Source organism: Antedon bifida, chromosome 2 (assembly GCF_963402885.1).
Source record: "Antedon bifida chromosome 2, ecAntBifi1.1, whole genome shotgun sequence".
Taxonomy (NCBI): domain Eukaryota; kingdom Metazoa; phylum Echinodermata; class Crinoidea; order Comatulida; family Antedonidae; genus Antedon; species Antedon bifida.
The window spans coordinates 14,158,227-14,181,590 of record NC_136227.1 but is presented as its reverse complement, the minus strand read 5'-3'; the positions used below and the strand labels follow the sequence as shown (position 1 = coordinate 14,181,590).

At 33.6% G+C, this 23,364-nt stretch overlaps 1 protein-coding gene across 1 annotated transcript; it reads right to left on the bottom strand.

The window, feature by feature from the left end:
• Window positions 1-21: 21 nt before the first annotated feature.
• On the bottom strand, window positions 22-23,364 carry LOC144835060 (unconventional myosin-XIX-like). The gene is made up of 24 exons (XM_078690077.1): window positions 23,300-23,364; window positions 20,228-20,376; window positions 16,511-16,582; window positions 15,729-15,833; window positions 15,334-15,439; window positions 14,644-14,783; window positions 14,034-14,147; window positions 13,610-13,668; window positions 13,411-13,484; window positions 13,104-13,173; window positions 12,834-12,936; window positions 11,541-11,738; window positions 11,053-11,143; window positions 8,704-8,890; window positions 8,022-8,211; window positions 7,567-7,677; window positions 6,805-6,981; window positions 5,489-5,581; window positions 5,180-5,236; window positions 4,458-4,636; window positions 3,389-3,578; window positions 2,534-2,660; window positions 1,963-2,105; window positions 22-1,608 (listed from the first exon to the last, which is right to left on the bottom strand). Exons 2-24 carry the CDS (start codon window positions 20,279-20,281, stop codon window positions 1,018-1,020), a joined length of 3,231 nt encoding a protein of 1,076 aa, XP_078546203.1. The 5' UTR covers window positions 20,282-20,376; window positions 23,300-23,364; the 3' UTR covers window positions 22-1,017.

Sequence of the window (23,364 nt, the reverse complement as noted above, 5' to 3'; positions counted from 1 at the left end):
TAAATTGTATTTGATTTTTTGTAAACAAGCCCTATAGGACTAATATTGTCTTGATTGGCATACAATAAAATTACACTATACTGCTGTCATAGTACTTGGCTAATTAAATCTAGGAAAATTTGGAGAAAGAAAAGGAACATTAGAAATGATTTTTAGTTGACATGGCATGACAATGTGTAGTTTTCAAACATTTCACTCTCGATGAAATGACAAGAATCTGAGTAACTGACCTGAACTGACAGGCACACAAAAGGCCATAAGCTCAGTTCCTTTCAGTTTTGTTCTATTCTTTTGGGACTGAAAGGAACTAAGTGCAACTTTAAATCATGTCACGACCAGTATAGCAATGAGTTTGTTGTTTCCATATAAGCTTACCTTTAGGTGTGTTATAATCATAAAGATAGAATATCTTTTTTGGCTTTATTATATCTATTTGTTATATTTAACCATTATGTCAAGAAATAAAATGGTCAAAATGCGGCCATTTAATAATAACAATGTCTAGTACTATAGTAACGTTTTCATGCAAATAGGAATGACGAATACAGAACGGCCAGAACAAACATACAATCTTGACTTACTGTATTTCCAATGGGGTTGGAAAGTTTTTTTAAACTAAGAGAAAAAAAGTAACACAAAGTTTAAATCCGCAAATTAAATCATATTCCTGAGAATAATTTTTATTTACTGAAATTAAATCGTTAGTTTTACATGATTTGTTTATAATAAAATTTAATATTTGGATAATTTCATATTTACTCATGCGTGAACACCAGCTGAAAGACCTCCACAAAGACCCTGAATTCTTACAGTGTAATGGATCTTAAGTTTTGTAATTGTATTATTGTTTGTATTTTGAATACAAATTGGTACGACAGCACACGCATGTAAATTGTGAATTGTGTCAATATTCATTTTTCTTTCAACATATACAGTAGACAATTTGCGGCATTTGACACAACCTTGATACTGGTGGTAGTTCCTGGATTAACATACTTAATCCGGACATAAACTGCATTATAGCCTAACTGGACCATGATACAGCAAACCAAGTAACACAATACCAAAAGCTATATCAACTGCAGGAGTTGTTGCAACTTGCACAAACTTGTTAATGATGGTAGTAGTTCCTTGATTTACAGGCTCCTCTTCAACACGTCTACCATTCTGTTGCTCACTAGCTATTGGTTTATGTGTACCACATTGTTCATTTGAGCTCTTCTTTTGAGATATTTCATCCCCATCTTTTTGTTCAATGTTTACTATTGTATTTCCCTCACTTCTACCACTATTACATTTCAGGTTACCATTTTCATGAAATTGTATTCTATAATTGTTATTTACATTTTCTGGTTCTTCAATTTCATTGATGCTTTTATCGGTAAACTTATCTCTCTTGTCTTGATCTTCAATTCCTTTACTGGTAAACTTATCGCTTTTGTCTTGATCTTCAACTTCTTTGGTGCCATTGCTTGAACTAATCACTGACAGGTTACTGTCATGAGGTTCATTATCCAGTGATACTGCTGACAGTATACCTTCTGTTAATATGCTATTGTTTTGTTGTGATTGTTCATCATTGCATTCTTGCACATCAGAATCAGCAAACTGGTAAAAATAAATGTTAAATTGTATTAAATTGTATCAAGAAAAAAATTATTAGATTAAAAATCATAAACTGAATGTTTATGATTTGAATACGGAGAATATTTCATGAAAATTAACTGATTGACCATTTAATGAGGCGGAACCAAGCACAAGCAATCTCTCAGTAAATGAAATATACTCTATTCAACATTATTAGTTTTATAGCACAGTACATATGATGATGTGTTAATTTAACATCATTAAAGTAAGTACATGTAAATGAGGATGTGTTAGTGATGAAGGAACATACTTCACATTGTAAAGTTTGTTGGTGCAGCGAAGATTGTAAATTGCGAGTTTTAAGTAAAGGCCTACCTCGTCTGAATTCAATTCATTTAATTGTTCATCTAACTTGCGTTGGTGTAAACGAATTGAATATCCAATCATAGCATACTGTATGACACGTGCTGCCTCATGTCGTCTCTTTACATCTTCTCTCACCTTCCAGCCTCTAAAACCTACAACATATCAATTACTAATTAGTGACTTGGCATCATAGCATACTGTATGACACGTGCTGCCTCATGTCGTCTCTTTACATCTTCTCTCACCTTCCAGCCTCTAAAACCTACAACATATCAATTACTAATTAGTGACTCAGCATCATAGCATACTGTATGACATGTGCTGCCTCATGTCGTCTCTTTACATCTTCTCTCACCTTCCAGCCTCTAAAACCTACAACATATCAATTCTAATTAGTGACTCAGCATCATAGCATACTATATGACACGTGCTGCCTCATGTCGTCTCTTTACATCTTCTCTCACCTTCCAGCCTCTAAAACCTACAACATATCAATTCTAATTAGTGACAATTAGTGGCTTGGTTTGGTAACAGCATGATGCCTGCAAGATATTTGTCAAAACACTATTACAATCAATACCTGCTTGAATGATGACCACAGCTGCCTCTTGTTTACTTTTGGTTGCCAGGATCTTCCTCCACCATATCTGTATTACACCAGCACTTAAATTGAATTCCTTCAATCTTGCAACTTCAAGTTTATCCAACTAAATGAAAAATAACGGAATATAATAAATATACAATGATGCAGATTCTTACTTACTTTTTTACACTGACAAGCTAAAAACTAAAAGCTAAAAGTATTATAATTTGGTGCTACAACTTTTTCATAATGTTATAAGATAGGAATTTTACTGATTTTCAATGACTTACACACATTTAACTGGGTAACAATTTTTTAATAAAATGGTATTTATTAAATTGTGTCAAATTGATTGTTCTTTTCTTTTTTATATTTATATACTTTTTTTTAAAAGAAAAATGCCTCAATTTTACATAATTATTTAGTCAATTTTGGTGAATTTCCTATCTTATACTACAAAAATAATTCTGTAGCACTACTTTTAAAAATAAAGGTTTATTTTACGACACTCATTCAGCTCTACTGCAAAGGTTTATATTATACAGATATTGCCGGCTTAGAGGTGAAATATAAAAATTGACATCCCCGAGGGAATGATATTTTTCTCGAGGAACTATATTACATCTGTTATATTAAAATATGTAGCAAAGTGTAAGTAAACTTGGCTGGGTCGGCTATCCTAAGTAATAAGACTGCCTAGTTCACCTTACCTTGGCGAAAAATGACCGTATAAAGTCAAATAATTGCTAATGATTCCTTTGCCATAAAATATTCACTTAAACTAATTAAAATTTAATTTATTCTACTGCAAATATAAAATAATTAAATTATTATTAAACTACTTTTAAGTACCTGTCCCTCTCTTAGGAATATCTTTGTTTTTCCAAACAAAAAGCTTTTCATTTTATTTTCTTTGTCTGCTTCAGCTAAAACCAGATTCGTAATAACAGCACATTTACTTTTTGTATCCAAATCTTTTACATCTTCTGAGTTTGACCTTATTAATAATTCATACCTCTTAAGAAAATCACTGTACAACATTCTATAAGAAAATTGTAGTTATCGTTGAGAATCAAGTATAACAAACAACACACTGGCAAGTGTAGGTGTTCAACATGTACAGTATGCACAGGGATATATATAGTACATATTATAAACATCACAGGCACAGAATAAATTCTAAACCACCTGGTGATATACTGAAATTTAATTAATTTATTTGAAACGATGAAGATGAGGAAATCTGTGAGAATGAGAAAAAGTCTTCCCCACCAAGATTCAAACCCGGAACCTTCTGCTTGATATGCAGATGTCCTAACCATTAGACCACTGGGGCTTTCATGGTATTGTTCAAACTCGATTGGATCGTCGTGGTACGGCGGTACAGCACTAGTCCCTCAGTTGTAGGCACACTCATCAGAGATCAAATTGATACGCCCTCATCTTTCAGTATATGTATTGTAAGTCCTAGAGCAAGCTGTTTAATTGGGATTGTAATAGTAAAAAATACAGGAAAATACAAATTACAACAAATAAGAAGGTTGTAACATGTTTAGTGCAACCTATAAAACAATACAACACAACGATTTTAGTTTTTGCTTAATTATTCAATATCGAAAATGTTTAGCCAAGGTATCAAACGAAAACAAATAGCTGTAAGCTGACCTGGTAGGGAAGCCTGTTGCACTAATCTGAATTGTTTCAAGTGAACTTAACTAACAAGGGTATAAACCAGTCATAGATGGGTACATTGTTAGTATAAAAAGAACACAAAACAATCCCTGTAAGCTGACCTGGTAGGGAAGAAGCCTGTTGCACTGATCTGAATTGTTTCAAGTGAACTTAACTAACAAGGGTATCAACCAGTCATAGATGGGTGCATTGTTAGTATAAAAAGAACACACAACAATAGCTGTCTGACCTGGTAGGGAAGCCTGTTGCACTAATCTGAATTGTTTCAAGAACACCGCAAGCACGTAGTTGATTTATAACATGAACGTTATCAAAGCTGTCTGGTTGACACTCAAGACTTGGTTTGATACAGCGGATGTAGTGAGGTGTTGTTTCATGTAAAGTAGCCATAAGACTGTCCAATGAATTCTAAGATATAAGATACAATTGTTAGATTGTTACCCCGAAGATTACATGTAAAAACTAAATGGTATCAACCAAAATAAGTATAGTAAATACAAAATGGATTGAGGAAATATGTCTGATAATCAAAAAATAAAATATCTTGCATATATTATAAGTTACATTTTCAACAGAAGTAAAAAAAAAATTGGGAAGCAATAATTTGAGTGATCTTGCAGATGTTTATTTGATTTATTTCAGCATCATAAAAACAATTTACAGATAAATTATAATTAATATAATATACAGGAAACAAAATATCGAAACATCAACAATATACAAAAACAGGGATGCTGAGGAAAACCCATAAAAGTCCTTGTTTCCCTGTTTCTCCTCTTTCAAGAAAAAAAATGGTCAAGAAAGCAAAAACAACAACAAAGCAAAAAACCTATCTTACTCCTAAAGCAAGAGCTCGGTCTTGAAGGTATTTTTTTAATTGATGTTCCATACTAAAATTCATCAAGATTCTAAATTAAGTTTGTATGAGTTTCAATTTTCAGGATTCTGTACCTTAAATTTTGATACCACTGTAAAAGTAGTCTTTTTGCCTTTTGTTTTACTTGGACTCTGAAAAAAAAATCATAAAATTAACCTATTTTAGGTTAAACAGAACTATTGACATAACTGACAAGATGGCATTATAAATATCACACATTTATTCGGCATTATTCTTTGTTTAAAAGTTTCATGATGTAACATTGATGAAGACAGAACTTAAAAAGCAATGGTATAGTGTTAGTCACTACATTGTTAGTTTGATGTTAGTATGGTGTTAGTATAGTACTATGGTGTTTAAAAACAAATGACAAGATCAATCACCTGTAAACTGGTAACATTAGCATCAACTAGTTGTTGCACAAACTTCTTGCTGCTCATTCTAAGCAAATCTACAAGTTCTGCTGGAATACCATCCTAAAAACAACAAATGATACACAATAGATTAATTAGTAAATGAACATTCACCTGTGTACACTGCACATTAAATCTAATGAGCAAATATAATGTAATAGCAATATAAGGTTTCCATTTGAAGTATAGGGATGCTCAGAAAAAAAAAGCCCCAACAGGGCAGGAGGGCAAGATGGTAAATTGATTGTTCTTAACTTGATGCAATTGTAATAATGCAGAGGATGTGTGGTTAAATAGGTTGAAACACTCTAGTCGTTTTCTAAATAGAATTGTGTTAGTGAACCAATTCTTATTTTGATATAAAACCAGAGAGATGTAATAAGCCGAAGGCTAGAGCACGTACTCCAGACTGAAAAGTGATTCAAACAGGAGTTTGAACCAACAAGATGGCGGCCGTAAATGTGTTCAAAAACATTATTTAATATAAAAAATAATAATCTAATATAATACATTAAGACAACATAAATTACAACACATATTCTTGTCACAGTAAAGATTTATAAAATTATTGTTAATCGCAATGGAATGAATAATTTCTTGGTAATCTAGCATTTTTTGTATACGAGGATCATATAGAATGCGTTCGCGTTTATACGCTTAACACGCTGCGTTGCGTATTGTTCTCACGCAGATAGGCTCAACACAGGCATATAGCACTGCGTACTGCGTAGGGCATATCTGATTGGTCGATTGCAGCCGCCATCTTGTTGGTTCCCTCTCCATGGAGAATCACCTTTTGAACTGCGATAACATTGTAGTTTGACATCTAGCCTTCGGCTATATAATATAATATTTGTATAAAACAAATATAAACAATTTGACTGCTGACCATTGTTTTTATTAATGACAGGCTAACCTTTAATTTGTTTCTATACACTATGTTGTATTCTAAAGTTGATAGTTAAATTGTCTGGTCCTTCCTCCTTGATCTCACAACAAGTTTTTAACAAATGAGCTAAAATAGTTTAGCAAAAGCTTTTCCCACTTAAGTCTTCTCTTCTTACACAGGTGATAGAGCATTCCCTATAGCTACAAACAGCCATTGATACATTTTCCTGTGGCTTTTATTTTCAGTTATAAGATTATGAGAAATGAGTTTAAACGAAGCAGATGCAGTATCCAATAATTGTAATGCTTTGAGAAACTATTTATGATTTAATGACTATTTCTATCCCCCATTTTTGTGAATGTACTGTAAAACTGGCTTTCAGTTTTAAAAATATTACCTTATTCTTTTCAATTAGACCATCCACTTGGTACGTAACTTTCTCTGCATAGTGATGCACAACAAAAGCTGGTGATGTCACTGACATGCGTGCACGAGATAAGTTTGCACTGCTGATGGTGTCATGAAGAAACTCACAAAATGAACTTGGATCTGAATGTCTGTTTAACTTGCATTGCTATAAACAAGATAAACTTGCAATTAGTTCATAGAAAGTAAATGACATAATAACATGATTGTGATCTTAGATGGACAGTCTCCACTAAGCACAACAACTTGTAGTTTGCAACTGGTTGTGGTGCTACTGTACTTTTACACCTAACTTGAAATCACTGGGCATAAGGTCACTCACCATCACTGATGTGCAGCAGGTGAATATTTTTAAATTGGGGTTAAGCTTGAGGTGCAAAAGTACATCAGCACCAGGTTTTCTAGTGTAAACTAGGCTCAAAAGTCCATTGTTTATCTTCTTACAAACTACAGTTTATTTTTATTGAAAGACAAACTATGGTTTGTAAGACAAACTATGCCTGTCTGGTAAAAATCACTGTTTCTCAAAATGTCAAATTCAAAATAGGAAGGAGTTATTATTTTACGACGTACTGTACTACGATTGAGAAAGGCGAATTCTTAATACATCTTTTTTTACAGAAGTTTATCTTTCAATAAAAAGACTACAGAATACAGGTCTTTTCCAACCATAATTGGCAAAAAACTATGACAAATTATTTTTTGTATTTTGCTGTGGAATAGCAACACTTACTTGATTCATAAGTGCAAATATACTGATGTTGCCTTCAATAATATCAAGACATCTTTTATTGTCAGTAAAGTCTTCAAATTTCCATGGAATTCCCTCAGATTGACAGTCATTCTAGAATAATATAAACATAGCTGTTTAATCAGCAGTATAATTATGTTTATAAATTATCACTGTTAGATAACAAAAGTGAACGATAATTCTCATAAACTTTAATTATTATTGTTATCTTAATTATTTTATATTGTATTATAATTATACTAGTATTTTGATATTATTAAGTTTTTACAAGATTCGTTTGATATAAACTAAAAGAAGTGCCATATTATTTTTCTTCACTTTTTTTAATGAATAAAAGAACTGTTGTTATTACCACTCTTATATGGTGAAAATAAAACACTGTTGCACCAACTGTATATTAGCATACTCTATATATAGAAATAAGTTTGTTGGAATACCTGTTCTGCTTTGAGGAAGTTGTGCACAAAATGTTGCTGAAGCTTCTCATTTGCATAATTTATGCATAATTGCTCCAAACTGTTAAATGAAAAACTTTCAAATCCGTAGACATCCAGTAGACCAATGTAAGACTGCCAACTCCTGGCCATGGTACTGTCATTGATGAATCCAACAAGCCAATCAAAAACTCTGAAACATTAAAACATAAATTTAGTCACAGTCTTCAAAGCTAGTTTTTTTTGTAAAACCAAAGCAGGGTTGAAAACGTTTGCATGTAAACATTTTCTCCTGTTACATACTAACTACATGACAAAGAAAGAAATTAGGCAGAAAGAAGTCAGGCCATGACAGAAAGAGAGATTAGGCAGAAAATAAATGAAATTAAATTGACTATGTATTAGAGTTTGCATGTAATGTATGTATGTTCATTTTATTTTTGTGAATGTTTAAAGGTGTATGTATGATTTGCTGTGGGCAATTCACCTTGGTGCAGCCCAGCATGCATATGGGGAAGCAAATAAAAGTTATTGGATATGTACAACATCTTCTGTTGGTTTGTTTTGAATGTATAACATGTCAGTAAAAAGGCAAATACTGTACAACAAGATCATTTTAAAAAGAGTAAGTAGGTTCCTTTCACTACAAAAAACAAATATTATACTTATAATGTTTGTAAAATACCTGGCATAGAGTAACTTTGCAAGGCAATCTCTCCTTGTGTGACATTCATCTTTTAAGCAAGGTTTCATAAAGACACTCTTTCTACGCTTGTGAGATGCAGTGATTTGTCGGAATGCTAGACATCTAGTTAAGGCATCAACATCAAGACCAAGTAACTGTGCAGCAGCATTAACAGAGGTGTCAACTCCTGATGAAGCAACATCAATAGTACAACAATATGATATATTGAATAATTAGTAAATTATAAAATCTTTCTTTGGTTGAAATATTTTATCAACATTTTTTGAAGATGGAGAAGAATATTAATAAGATTATTTAAGATTTTAAAATGACATAATTATTAATGATATTTTTTAATATATTTTTTGGCCAACCTATCAGAATATTAAGCTATTCCTTATGTCTGTTTTTAGTTATTTCTCATATATTATATTATGGTAGAAATAAAAACAATTTAAAAAATACTAAAAAGATATATAAACTGTTGATAGAATATTTTGAATCATAAATAAACGCCAATTTATTATAAATATAATCTATTAAAACTTAATCAAACTTTAAGCAAACTATAAATACTGTATGCAATCAAAGGTCGCAACTACTTTTAAGCTAAACTATAAATACTGTATGCAATCTTAAAGGTCGCAACTACTTTAAGCTAAACTATAAATACTGTATGCAATCTTAAAGGTCGCAACTACTTTAAGCTAAACTATAAATACTGTATGCAAACTTAAAGGTCGCAACTACTTTAAGCTAAACTATAAATACTGTATGCAATCTTAAAGGTCGCAACTACTTTAAGCTAAACTATAAATACTGTATGCAAACTTAAAGGTCGCAACTACTTTAAGCTAAACTATAAATACTGTATGAAATCTTAAAGGTCACAACTACTTTAAGCTAAACTATAAATACTGTATGCAATCTTAAAGGTCGCAACTACTTTAAGCTAAACTATAAATACTGTATGCAAACTTAAAGGTCGCAACTACTTTAAGATAAACTATAAATACTGTATGCAATCTTAAAGGTCACAACTACTTTAAGCTAAACTATAAATACTGTATGCAATCTTAAAGGTCACAACTACTTTAAGCTAAACTATAAATACTGTATGCTATCTTAAAGGTCACAACTACTTTAAGCTAAACTATAAATACTGTATGCAATCTTAAAGGTCACAACTACTTTAAGCTAAACTATAAATACTGTATGCAATCTTAAAGGTCACAACTACTTTAAGCTAAACTATAAATACTGTATCCGTGAATAAGCGCATTTTGTAGGACTGTTGTAGGTAATAAATAAATAATTTTGTTTGACAAATCCAAAAGAAATTACTCACATTCTTTAGCTTTCGCCATCTTGTCTGATGGCTTGATCACAAGTGATTCCGGAAAGAACACCAAAAAGACACTGAAACGGTCACCGATCGTAAATACACCCGGGCAACTAAAAAGGAATCAACATCCGAAATCCACAAATCCGCCATCACAGACCATGCAGCGCAAGAAAACCACATCATCGATTGGGAGGGGGCCAAAATTCTTGACAGAGACTCTAACCCATTCAAGCGTAGAATCAGAGAGGCAATCCAAATCAGAAGAAGGGGGGCTAACGCAATCAACCGCGACGAAGGGGCTGTATATCTCGATCACGTATACACATCATTGCTACGAAAAAGTATGACGTCACCTAGAAACAATAACAACAGATTTCCAGGAAGTAGCAGTCGACCGGATCACTTGTGATCAAGCCATCAGACAAGATGGCGAAAGCTAAAGAATGTGAGTAATTTCTTTTGGATTTGTCAAACAAAATTATTTATTTATAAATACTGTATGCAATCTTAAAGGTCGCAACTACTTTAAGCTAAACTATAAATACTGTATGCAATCTTAAAGGTCGCAACTACTTTAAGCTAAACTATAAATACTGTATGCAATCTTAAAGGTTGCAACTACTTTAAGCTAAACTATAAATACTGTATGCAATCTTAAAGGTTGCAACTACTTTAAGCTAAACTATAAATACTGTATGCAATCTTAAAGGTCGCAACTACTTTAAGCTAAACTATAAATACTGTATGCAATCTTAAAGGTTGCAACTACTTTAAGCTAAACTATAAATACTGTATGCAATCTTAAAGGTTGCAACTACTTTAAGCTAAACTATAAATACTGTATGCAATCTTAAAGGTCGCAACTACTTTAAGCTAAACTATAAATACTGTATGCAATCTTAAAGGTCGCAACTACTTTAAGCTAAACTATAAATACTGTATGCAATCTTTTTATTGGTATAATACAGAAAATAATTAAACAGCATAACCTTTATATCATTTACCTTGTTTTTCAGAATCAATTTCACATGGTCCAGTAACATCATCATCACTAATAAACTCTACATTTCGAAGATGAAGTATACCACTTAGAACCTACAAATAAACACATTTCAAATTCAATTCAATAATTCAAAAAATAGAATTATAACATTACTATTAGATTTATGTATAAAAAACATCAAAGTCTATTAAAACACTTATTTATATCCTACCAGTTATTTTTTCATTAAAGGCAAACCATAAATTTGTAAAAGTTGTTTTGAATCAATATACTATCATGATTGTAAAAACTAGGTAAAAGTTCACTGATGTTTACTGTCCACATGTGCTGGATTAGTTCAACCAAGGCATCTAAACACATTGCTTTGGTTCAGGTTCTACTAATAATATCACCACTAAGTTTAACCATGTTTTACCAGAGAATTTCACTCTTCCCTGGTAAAACAATGTTTATTAAGTAACCAGTTCTAATTAAGTAAAAGTTTCTTACTTTAAATAATTCTTGTTGCTGTGACCTGCTAAGTCCAACATTAGACATTGCTTGCTTTGTTACTATAAAATCTTGTTTATCTTTTTGATTACATGCATCTTCTGAATGGTTTAGTGGCACATAGTTTAAGTTGTCTGAACTCAATACATTTCCTAGTAACCAGTTCCTCATTTCCCTTTCATTTGCGCCAAACAGCATCTATGATAATTTGAAAGAAGAAATGTTAATGATATTATTAAAAAAACTAATACAGTAATGAGAATAATATAAACTAATAATATATTTCATGCTTTGATAAAATTAGTAGAGTGAGTGCTTTCTTTCGCTATACTACAAAATATTACAAAGTGACAATTTTGTTCCAAGATGTTTAATATCAGTACCAGAAAGATCCTTTTCACATCTGCCTTTATTGATCTCCAGACTTATTACATGTTTTCATATTCACACGCAAACCTTGTGAAATCACGGGAGAAGTATTGTCATTGTACAGTTGTGGGTGCTATCATTAGCGCAACCTCAAGTTTGTGAGAAAAAAAACGTCACGCTTCGATACTTTCAAACAGGTGTACGGTCAGTTAAATACCAGGACAAAGCACACATGCACAGAACAAACAAAAAAACAGGCCCCTGTGAATATCAGTAGAATTTGGACAACCTGATTACAACCAAAGGGTATAATAGAACAGGCCCCTGTGAATATCAGTAGAATTTGGACAACCTGATTACAACCAAAGGGTATAATAGAACAGGCCCCTGTGAATATCAGTAGAATTTTAACAACCTGATTACAACCAAAGGGTATAATAGAACAGGCCCCTGTGAATATCAGTAGAATTTGAACAACCTGATTACAACCAAAGGGTATAATAGAACAGGCCCCTGTGAATATCAGTAGAATTTTAACAACCTGATTACAACCAAAGGGTATAATAGAACAGGCCCCTGTGATTATCAGTAGAATGTGGACAACCTGATTACAACCAAAGGGTATAATAGAACAGGCCCCTGTGAATATCAGTAGAATGTTAACAACCTGATTATAACCAAAAGGTATAATAGAACAGGCCCCTGTGAATATCAGTAGAATGTTAACAACCTGATTACAACCAAAGGGTATAATAGAACAGGCCCCTATGAATATCAGTAGAATTTGGACAACCTGATTACAACCAAAGGGTTTTCTCTAACCTGCAGAAAATATGCAAATGTATCACAGTTTCCAGCAGTTAAGTTACACAGTTGGTTATCCGGTTTAAAGGTACACAAAAATGAAACATAACTAATACTAACTTGGTAAAAGATGTGAAAATTCCTGGCACCATCACATTGATAAACAACTCTAGTTTTCTCAAGAAGATATGTCTGAATAGAAGCACCAACAACATGATTTCCACTGAAAACAAAATTGGAAAGTTAAAATAAGAATTCCTATTGTGTGTAATTTCATTTTTCCCTGCTATGACACACAAAATGGCATATGTAGAAACTCAAAATTCATGGCCTGTATACAGTATGTTGGTTGAACGTTAACAAATAAAAATAAGGAAAGTTTAAACTTACCGACTGAATTGTAGCTGAATGTACTTTCCAAAGCGGCTACTATTGTGATTCCTGGACGTGCTAGCATTGCCTAAGAAAATGAAATAATAGTTGTCTAACAGAGAGTTGTAGGATACTGGGTGGTGATGATGATTAAAGAAAATTTGATATATTGATATGATATAAAAATGCTGATTTTGTATATTAACAAAAATAAAGGTCCAATTTCTAGCGATCTTAGGACCATAACAGTACATAGATGTTTTTACACTTTGAGAATGACATGTGTACCTTACTGTACTTGATTAAAGATAAACATAATAATTACCAAATGCTTCAAGAATAGGATTTGAGTCTAATATTCTACGTTCAATGCAATCTGCTGGTGATGGTGTAAAACCACTATGAACAAAAAAGACAACAAGTTATCACAAATAAGTAACAAAAAAGAAATAAAAATTGTAATTTTACACACATGAGTCAATGTTTTCTATTGATATTAAATTAAATGTGTTTATTTTTCATACCCAGGGTTACATACTGCTACTGTTGTCAGATATTTTAGTAAACATCTTGCATTCCATGTCTGTAATAAAACAATAATTAATTTGTAATTACAGCAAATAACAGAGAATAACAAACGTTTTTGTATGCTCACAAAAAATATTGACTAAACTGCCTTTGTGAAAATGGGTTGCCAACATTCCCTCTTTGCACGTCTGGCAAGCATTTAGTGACATTCAATACATGCTGATTTTGTAACAGTGTCCTTTGAAACAGTAAAAACAAATTATAGCACTCTCTATTACTTGTCTATGCTTTAGCCTCTCTATTTTTATTCAAGTTTGGGCCTTTGTATTATCAAAATAAACAAGAAATGGTTTTAAAGGTAGAAAATTGACTCTGATTACATTGGTGAAAACAAACGTAAAACTGAAATTGTTGAATTACCTTTCCAGAACCACTTTCACCGCTGACAATTATTGACTGATTAATCTTGTCTAGTCTTCTATTAAGATTACACAATGCTATTTCTGCAACTCTAAATACATGTGGTGGGTGTGCCTGACAAAATATATAAAATAAAGATGTATATTCCCCAAAAAACATGAAAATGAGGATTAATAAAATCAAGCCATTTTGCTCTTTTAATAAAGTTATTCATTTTAAAGAAATAAAAAACAAATATAGTGGTTTACTTTAAAAAAAGACAAAATTATTGGTTAAATTTAACCAAAAGCCCATTTTCCGACAGAAAATGTGACTGTTAAAAAAGTACAGTTTTTCAGGTAAATAATGTTTTTTTTCCCAATTTTTGGTCAAAAAGTGAATAACTACAGTATTATGTGACATAAAATGGCATATTCAGCAAAACAATTATCTTTTCAGGGAAGCTCAGCATATATCTCTAAGTTCTCACTTCTAAGTGCAACTGAGGACATATTAATATTTTTGCCCAATATTATTTGAAGATTAAAGTGAAGTCAAGATTTTAATAGTGATGTCACAAACATATCAATTTTCCTGAAAATCAATAGTATACTAGCAAATCGTTGTTTACCTTTTGATTACTATGGTAACGATGAATCATATGAACATCAAAATGTCCAGTTTCTTTGAAAGGATTCAAAGTAACAAGTGTGTTGCCAGTCTGAGTGTGGTATCTACCAGCTAAGTACCGCTCACGTAAACAGTTCAGCACTATGAACAGAAAACATTAGGTTAAGTAACAAGTGTGTTGCCAGTCAGAGTGTGGTATCTACCAGCTAAGTACCGCTCACATAAACAGTTCAGCACTATGAACAGAAAACATTAGGTTAAGTAACAAGTGTGTTGCCAGTCTGAGTGTGGTATTTACCAGCCTGAGTGTGGTATCTACCAGCTAACTACCGCTCACGTATACAGTTCAGCACTATGAACAGAAAACATTAGGTTAAGTAACAAACGTGTGTTGCCAGTATTTTGTCTAATTTTCTTCAAATTGTCCGCTGTTCTACTCTAAAAATGTATTAATACTGTAATTATAACATTTTATTTTAAAGTGGTCTTTAATTGCAGGGAAATTTGAAGGAAATTGTTCAGTTGGATTCATCCAAATTGTGGTCTCTGATCTCTAATTAGAGGGAGGCAGCAGCTAATGGTAAAAGATTTAAATTAGATTGAGCTTTTAATTAAAGGGGTCTTTAATTGGAGGAAGACCTGTATATTATTAACAACCATTGAAACATGTGTCTACTATTAATTCACTTACCAGCAGGTTCTGAGAGAGGATTAAGCAAAACAAGATCATCTGTATTGATCCAATCTGTTTGAGTACACAGCACTGGATAGCCAGCATGACCACGTATCACAACCTCCTAGACAATGAAGTTACAAGCAATATTTAAAATATATTATATAGAATACTTAGTAGCAATTATATTTTGTGTCTATAATCTTGCCATCACTAAAACATGAATTAACACACGCTGGAACCCAAACCTCTTACCTAGCCATTAGATTTAGTGAGTATAATCTTGTCATCACTAAAACATGAATTAACACACGCTGGAACCCAAACCTCTTACCTGGCCATTAGATTTAGTGACTATAATCTTGCCATCACTAAAACATGAATTAACACACGCTGGAACCCAAACCTCTTACCTGGCCATTAGATTTAGTGACTATAATCTTGCCATCACTAAAACATGAATTAACACACGCTGGAACCCAAACCTCTTTTTCATCATGTATCCACACCATTAACCCCTGAAATTACAGTTACAGAAATGTAGACAAACATTTAAAACAAATGTTTAAAATACACATGTATATAAATTATTGCTAAAGAGTAATTGTTGTAAAATCTTACAGCTTTCAGAATAAATTATTTTCTGTAGCGCTCAGTACATGTCTTTCTAAAGAATTCATTTGGAGCTTTGAGGCCTAATTAATATTTATTGAAAAGAGGATGTGTTTCATTTTGAAGGATCTAATAGTAATTATTCTGTATAAATCATTCATGAATACATACGTGTGTGACGTTTCAACTTGTTTTTAAGAAGTCTGGCAATGACTATTTGTAACCTTAGTCTGTGATTTTCCGAAGTTCTTTGCTTTTTTAGGGTGCACTAATCTACAACTAGCAAAGCTACAGTACTCCTAGTAACCACTAACATCTAGTCAGTTGCCAGATGAAGACTTATTGAAAACAAGTTGAAACGTTGCACATGTACGTATTATTTTTAAACAATCTACTGACTTAAAGAACGGCTTACACAGATGGAATTAGTAAATTAACCAGCCAATGTGTGGGCAACCATTTCATTCCATGTTTTTAATACCCTAATGAATAACTGTGCCAAGTGTCAGAATGTTCACTTCAGGTCTACTAAAGTAGGCCTACTATGCATGACACAGAGAATATCAATAGCATTTTCCTTTACCTTTTTGAAACGACATGCTGGTTTCTTTTTAACTTGGGGTGGAATGCATCTAGGCCTAGATTTAGTAATAATCTGAAAAAAAAATAGCGAAATGGTAAATTTGTACAAACAAATTTTTATAAACATATAACCACCTGTGACCTAGCCTAGCTAGGACCCGGAGAATTTAAATGGTTATTTGGCCCTACTACTATTATAGCCTTGACAGGCCTGCCTACTAAGTACTAGGCTCAGGCTAGGCTTGCAGAAAAGTGTAGTCGGCCTGATTTGATTTCAATTTATTAGGAAAATCATCATAAAAAATACATACAAAAGAAAGTGATAACATAAATTACTGACATTACAAATAATACAAAAAAGATTTTGCAGGATAGCCCAAAAAGCTTAGGCCTAAAGCGTTGTGAAGTTGGTTACTTATTCCTTATTCGACATTCCGGGTATTTTTTCCCCCACTGTTAGTTATAGTAACCTGAAGTATTAATTAACATTATTATAACAATTAAATATGTTATAATAATTTAAAATGTTTGCTTTCATGCTACACTTAAATGGATAACACTCATTCTTCTATCCATATTAATATTATATCTTGTCAATACGCTATGGTACTGTAGATTCATTCCTCAATCAACACATCAGTTTATAATAGGCCTACCCTAAAACATGTACTCTAGTATATTCACTTGTATTGTAGGCATAGAAAGAACGTCTTTATGGTAATAAATACTCTATTACTAATTATAAACTATTTTAACTATTATTAAATTTCTGATATTTTTTCCAGAAATAACATTTTTACAATGATTTTCAAGAGCACATATTCACAAACTTTTTGCCACCACCTGTAAAATAAATTGAAAACAAACATTTATATACATTATTAGGCCTAAATAAACATTCATCCCTTATACCAAACAAATATTGACCAGAACCAATTACAACCACAAAAGCGTATCAGCAACGCTCCATACCGAATACCCGATTTTATCGGAACCAAAATAAAACGCTATCGATTTTACCATATATCAAACATAAAACTACCGCATTGGGCCCTGCGCTAATACGATCAGGCCCAGCAAATGAGACGATAGAGACCAAAATGGTTCCTAACACATGAGACGATCGGGCCAACGCATGAGACGATTGGGGTCGGGCCAAACGCTGAAGACGATCGGGACCACGTTTTCTGGGACCACGTTTTCTGGGACCAAGACGATCGGGCAGCAAATAAAAAAATTTTACTGTGATAACCGTAGACTTAGAAATAGCCTAGACTTAGGTTAGGCCTAATAATACCCTACCCAGGCCTACCTACCTAGTAGGTCTAGTAGGCTAGGCCGGTAACGGGACGATTCGGCCCTGAGACGATTCGGCCCGGGACGATTCGGCCCTGGGACGATTCGGCCCGGGACTATTCGGCCCGGGACGATTCGGCCCTGAGACGATTCGGCACACTTACATTTATCGGCTTTGATAAGCATTTATAAGCATAAAATAAGCTTTTTTCCCCAAACTTTATTTTCAGAGAGACTATGGGGTAGCACTACTAGGGATAAAGATGCAATAAAGCAAACATTTTGAAAACATTGTCGAAAATAATCATTTTTTAGTCACGCGAACGATGTAAACAAGTTACGCCCTCTGTTGGCCGCTTGGCGAATGCACGAAATAAACAAGGTTTTCGAAGTAATAAATTGAATATAAAATTACGTTTTTTTAGTAATTTATTATATATATTATATCAACTTTGTCAATATCAATAAAATACGGATTGTTAAACACCTTTAAAAACTTGATAAAGAAAAAAAAATGAATATGAATTTGGTCTAAAGTGAGACGTTTCGGCCCACAAAGTGGGATGTTTCGGCCCAAAAGTGGGCCGAATCTATGGGCGGCCATTAGGGCCAAAATAGACAAACGTTGCCGTACGAACAATTCCGCTCCCGTAAGGCAAACTAATGGCGTTAAAGACACAATTCCTCGAGTGACAAACAAATATTGCCGTACGGACACACAAACACATTGCCATATGAACAAATTGCCGTATGGTTAAATTGGCGTAAGGACAAACATTGGCGTAAGGACAAAAATTGGCGTAAGGACAAAAATTGCCGAAAGGACAAAATTGCCGAAAGGACAAAAATTGGCGTAAGGACAAAAATTGGCGTACGGTCTAACTAAATATAAACGTTGAGGGCAGCATAGTAATTTAAAACCACGTGACTGAAACCACTCTGTTGCGTGTCCAGTCCTGATGGGGAATAAAAACATAATCATGGAAGGCTTGTGTTAAGCTAGCCAACAATATAGGCCAGCCGACAATAAGCCAGCCCACTTTTTTTTTTCCAGCCAACATGCAATAACTATGAAACACCGTTTGTGTATTTTTTACATTTTCAGTGTTACTTATGGTTTTTATGGTATTAGAAATGAAATATTTTTGAGAAAACGGCGGATTGCTCCTGGGAGTCACTTGGTGGGATTATACTAGGGTACCTCCTTAGTCGTCCAGTATAAGTTAAAGTAGGACCGCTGGTCCCGTTTACTCAGCATTTATCTTTTAAATCTGAGTGTAACTCAATTACGATTTTTAATATTATAGTGAAGTTTACTCAGCATTTATCTTTTGAATTTTATACTGTATTTGTGAGAAAACGGCGGATTTAAAAGATGAGGGCTGAGTAAACGGGACCAGTGGTCATACTCTAACTTTCACTGGACGACTAAGGAGGTACCCTAGTATAATCCCACCAAGTAACTCCCATGAGCATTCCGCCGTTTTCTCACAAATACAGTATCAAATTACACTATAATATTAAAAATCATAATTGAGTTACACTCAGATTTAAAAGATGAAGGCTGAGTAAACGGGAACACTACAGCGGTCCTACTCTAACTTATACTGGACGACTAAGGGTACCCTAGTATAATCCCACCAAGTGACTCCCAGGAGCAATCCGCCGTTTTCTCACAAATATTACATTTCTAATACCATAAAAACCATAAGTAACACTGAAAATGTAAAAAATACACAAACGGTGTTTCATAGTTATTGGTGTGGCTGGAAAAAATAAAAGTGGGAAGGCTTATTGTCGGCTGGCCTATATTGTTGGCCTTCCATGATTATGTTTTTATTCCCCATCAGGACTAGACTGGACACACAGAGTGGTTTCAGTCACGTGGTTTTAAATTACTATGCTGCCCTCAACGTTTATATTTAGTTAGACTGTACGCCAATTTTTGTCCTTTCGGCAATTTTGTCCTTTCGGCAATTTTTGTCCTTACGCCAATTTTTGTCCTTACGCCAATGTTTGTCCTTACGCCAATTTAACCATACGGCAATTTGTTCATATGGCAATGTGTTTGTGTGTCCGTACGGCAATATTTGTTTGTCACTCGAGGAATTATGTCTTTAACGCCATTAGTTTGCCTTACGGGAGCGGAATTGTTCGTACGGCAACGTTTGTCTATTTTGGCCCTAATGGCCGCCCATACGAATCGTCCCACCAAAAGTGGGCCGAATAGTCCCGGGCCGAATCGTCTCAGGGCCGAATCGTCCCTGAACCGGCTAGGCCTAGGCCGGGGCAAAGCTAGGCTAGGCCTAGGCCTAGGCGTAGCCTAGCCTAGATTTATTGCACCTGACCTGCATTATCCTACATTGCCTGTACCTAGCCTAGCTAGGCGCCGCCTAGTAATTGCATTAATTTAGTAACTTACTTTTTTGTCTACTGGAATGTAATTATTGCTTTTTTCCATCAAAATAGTTGTCATTTTGATAGGCGCGCCTCCTCTCACTTCCCCAAAACCAACAGTTTCTTTCTTTTTTTTTCAAAAACACCGCCGCGCGCCACCTATAATAAAGTAGCCTCCTAATCAAAGATCTTATAATCTAAAGATGTGACACTACCCGCGTTTACGCGTAACACTTTAGAAGCGTCAAATTATAGTGCGCCCCCTCGCTTAAACAAGTAACGAACTTTTGCGTGACGATCGCAATATTCTTTATAAAATGGGATTGAGAAGTCGCGCCAAAGTTTGTATGGTTAAGAAACACTGAATGAAAAGAGAAAAAGTGGAGGGATGTACTGTGCTGCAATTAATTGTAAAAGCAATTGAAAGGCCAACCCAGAACTTAAGTTTTACAATTTTTCCAAAGACAAGATCAGGTAAATTTATGTAATTAAATAGGCCTAAGTAGCCTAGTACATCTTAACATATGCTATGACTATGTAGGCATAGGGACTAGCCTAATCTTACTTTACTTTTTTTTACTATTCAATTTATACATAGGCTAGGCCTAGGCCTAGGCTATATTAATAAACTAGGCTAGTTAGGCCTATTATTAATAATTAAACGTATGAAATGATTATTATTATCATTATTAGGCTACTAGCCTAGGCCTAGGCTAGGCCTACTAGGCTAGTACATTAGTTATATAACAGTGAAATTACACTAATTTCACTGTTCCCTGGTTATATTACTTATCCTCTAACATTTAGGCTAGGCCTAGTACCCTTAACAAACAATTTTTAAAACTTTCAATTCAAGAAACATTTATTGACCAAATATATATCATTACAATTGTTGGCATATAAGTAAAAATTTGGTCGAAAGACTACAAGAAGCCCAATTGGCATGTCGCTGTAGGCCTAGTCCCTCTTTTTACATTATACAAAAAATAATAATAATAATACTTAATATAAACAAATTGTGATCTTGATTATTTCATGCTTTCCGTCTCATGGTTAATATTTGCTTTCTGTCTCATGGTTATTTTATTTCGTTTAATTTAACTAGCCGTTTACATTACAGTATATTAACGCATGAAATAATTCATTATTAGGCTAGGACATTATGATTAGTTATAATATCAGTGAAATTACACTATTTTTATTGTTCCCTGGTTATATTACTTATCCGTTGAGTAGCCCTAACAAACAATTTTTAATTGAATCTTATACTTAATATTTATGAAATTCAACCGTTAGTTAGTTAGTGGTTTTAGGTTAGGCTTAAGTATTTGATTTTAAGCCCTAACCAATTTGAAAATCAATTAGCATGCACGTAGACGTCCTATAATTACGTAAACGTTAATTATGATAAAGCAAAAACTCACTAGACAATTATTAATTTACAGGTGCGCAAAATGGGCCCAGAACACACGACGCGCGGATTTGAGAAGGAAACCAAGTTCCTATTTACACGTAATTGCCACTTCTTGTGCAATATTCATTTCGAAGAATCTCAAATACTGATTAATCAACAATCACGCCTTTAAGTTTATACTCACAGGCAGACTAAATCAAGATTGCCTTGAGAACTTATTTTCTATTGTCAGAGGGAGAGGGGGTCATCGCTATTACCCGATGGCAGATGAATTTAGAGCCTCCCTGAAGGAAGTTATGTGCAACAGGATGTTAATTCCGTCAGGGAATTCGAATTGCCTAGAAGACACTGATCGACAGCTAAATGGAATTGATGCAATAATGATGGCCCAATCATCATCATCATCATCATCGCATCATGTTGACAACGATGCTCTGACGACGACTGCTGCTTAGAAGACTTTGAGATGACTCAGCTAAATACTTTAGTATATGTAGCCGGTTATACGTCGTCAAGAAAGCAAGTGTAATGCACAATTGCGATATCTGTAAACAGTGCGATGCGAGAAACCAATCGAAAACTGGAAGACCCAAAGCAGCTAGTTCCTATATGAAGTTGAATGTTTGTTCACCAGCAATTGAAACATTGCTAATTGAAACGTACGTAAACCTACGCATATTCTATGCTGTTAAATTCTTCAACAGAGACATAATCAGTGATAAGAAGAAGAGTGAAAAATTAATTAAAGTATCACATTTATGAGGTATGCCATAAAGTTGTAGGAGGTCTGTACGCGCCTCAGTCTGTGCATTATCGGCTAGAAATGATGATCATTACGACGGTCTGGTATGATGATTGAATAATTATAAATATGATGATTTTATTTCAATGTTTCTACATTTTTTATATTTCCTCTGGGTGGCCCGTGCATCATTTTGCAATAGCTTTTGAGTTAATTTTAAACTGAGACTACTATAACATAACTAATTGCTATCTCAGGTTTTAAATAAATTATAATAACAAATAAATGTCATGGCGAATGATGGGTACATAATACAGTAGTCCTAGCCTAGTATGAATTGTCTCAGAATTGACTATCATAATCTGTTTCATGTCATGACTGTAGGCTTAAGCCAATGATTGTTTATAAATATATTCCTACAAATTACTGCAATAAAATAGTCGAAGTAGGGATTTTCAAAAAGTGACTTCTTGTTCTTTTTTAATTGTTTATAACACACTATTTGACTACTATATTTTCCTAATCTATACTGTTTTGCTGCTGGATGAAAAGGAAGAACATATCAAGAACAAAAACGGAATACGATGCGCTTAGTGTTGTTAATACCAGAGGGACCGACTCGCATAAATAAGTAGTAGTGATGTGAGTGATGATTACTCCTAAATGATGATTTTGAGGATGATGATAAACATTCAATAATAACAACAATATTCAGTAATTAAAACAAATAGAGATATACAAAGTACAGGAAATAATTTATTATAATTTAATCGCACATTACCGCAATTATTGTGATGAAAAAAATTGAGTATTCAGTTACAATACAGTAGACATATCTGATCCATAAATCTACTTGTTTGAGCGAGAGGGCGCCCTATAAAATGAGCTCCATGTGTGTTACATAAATTGCACGTAAAATTCCGAGAGTGTCCTATCTTTACTCCTAATAAAAAAATAAAAAACCGCTGTGTACCGCCCTCTCTGTTATGACTCGGTGACCTTAAAA

Bases quoted from the DNA above. Each gene is read 5' to 3' on its own strand.
- LOC144835060 (XM_078690077.1), bottom strand. From the start codon at position 20,281: ATGACAACTATTTTGATGGAAAAAAGCAATAATTACATTCCAGTAGAC. The intron at 5,582-6,804 runs GTAATATTTTTA...TGTTGTTTTTAG, and splicing joins GTCTAATTGAAAAGAATAAG to GATGGTATTCCAGCAGAACT. The intron at 2,661-3,388 runs GTACTTAAAAGT...TTTTTCATTTAG, and splicing joins TATTCCTAAGAGAGGGACAG to TTGGATAAACTTGAAGTTGC.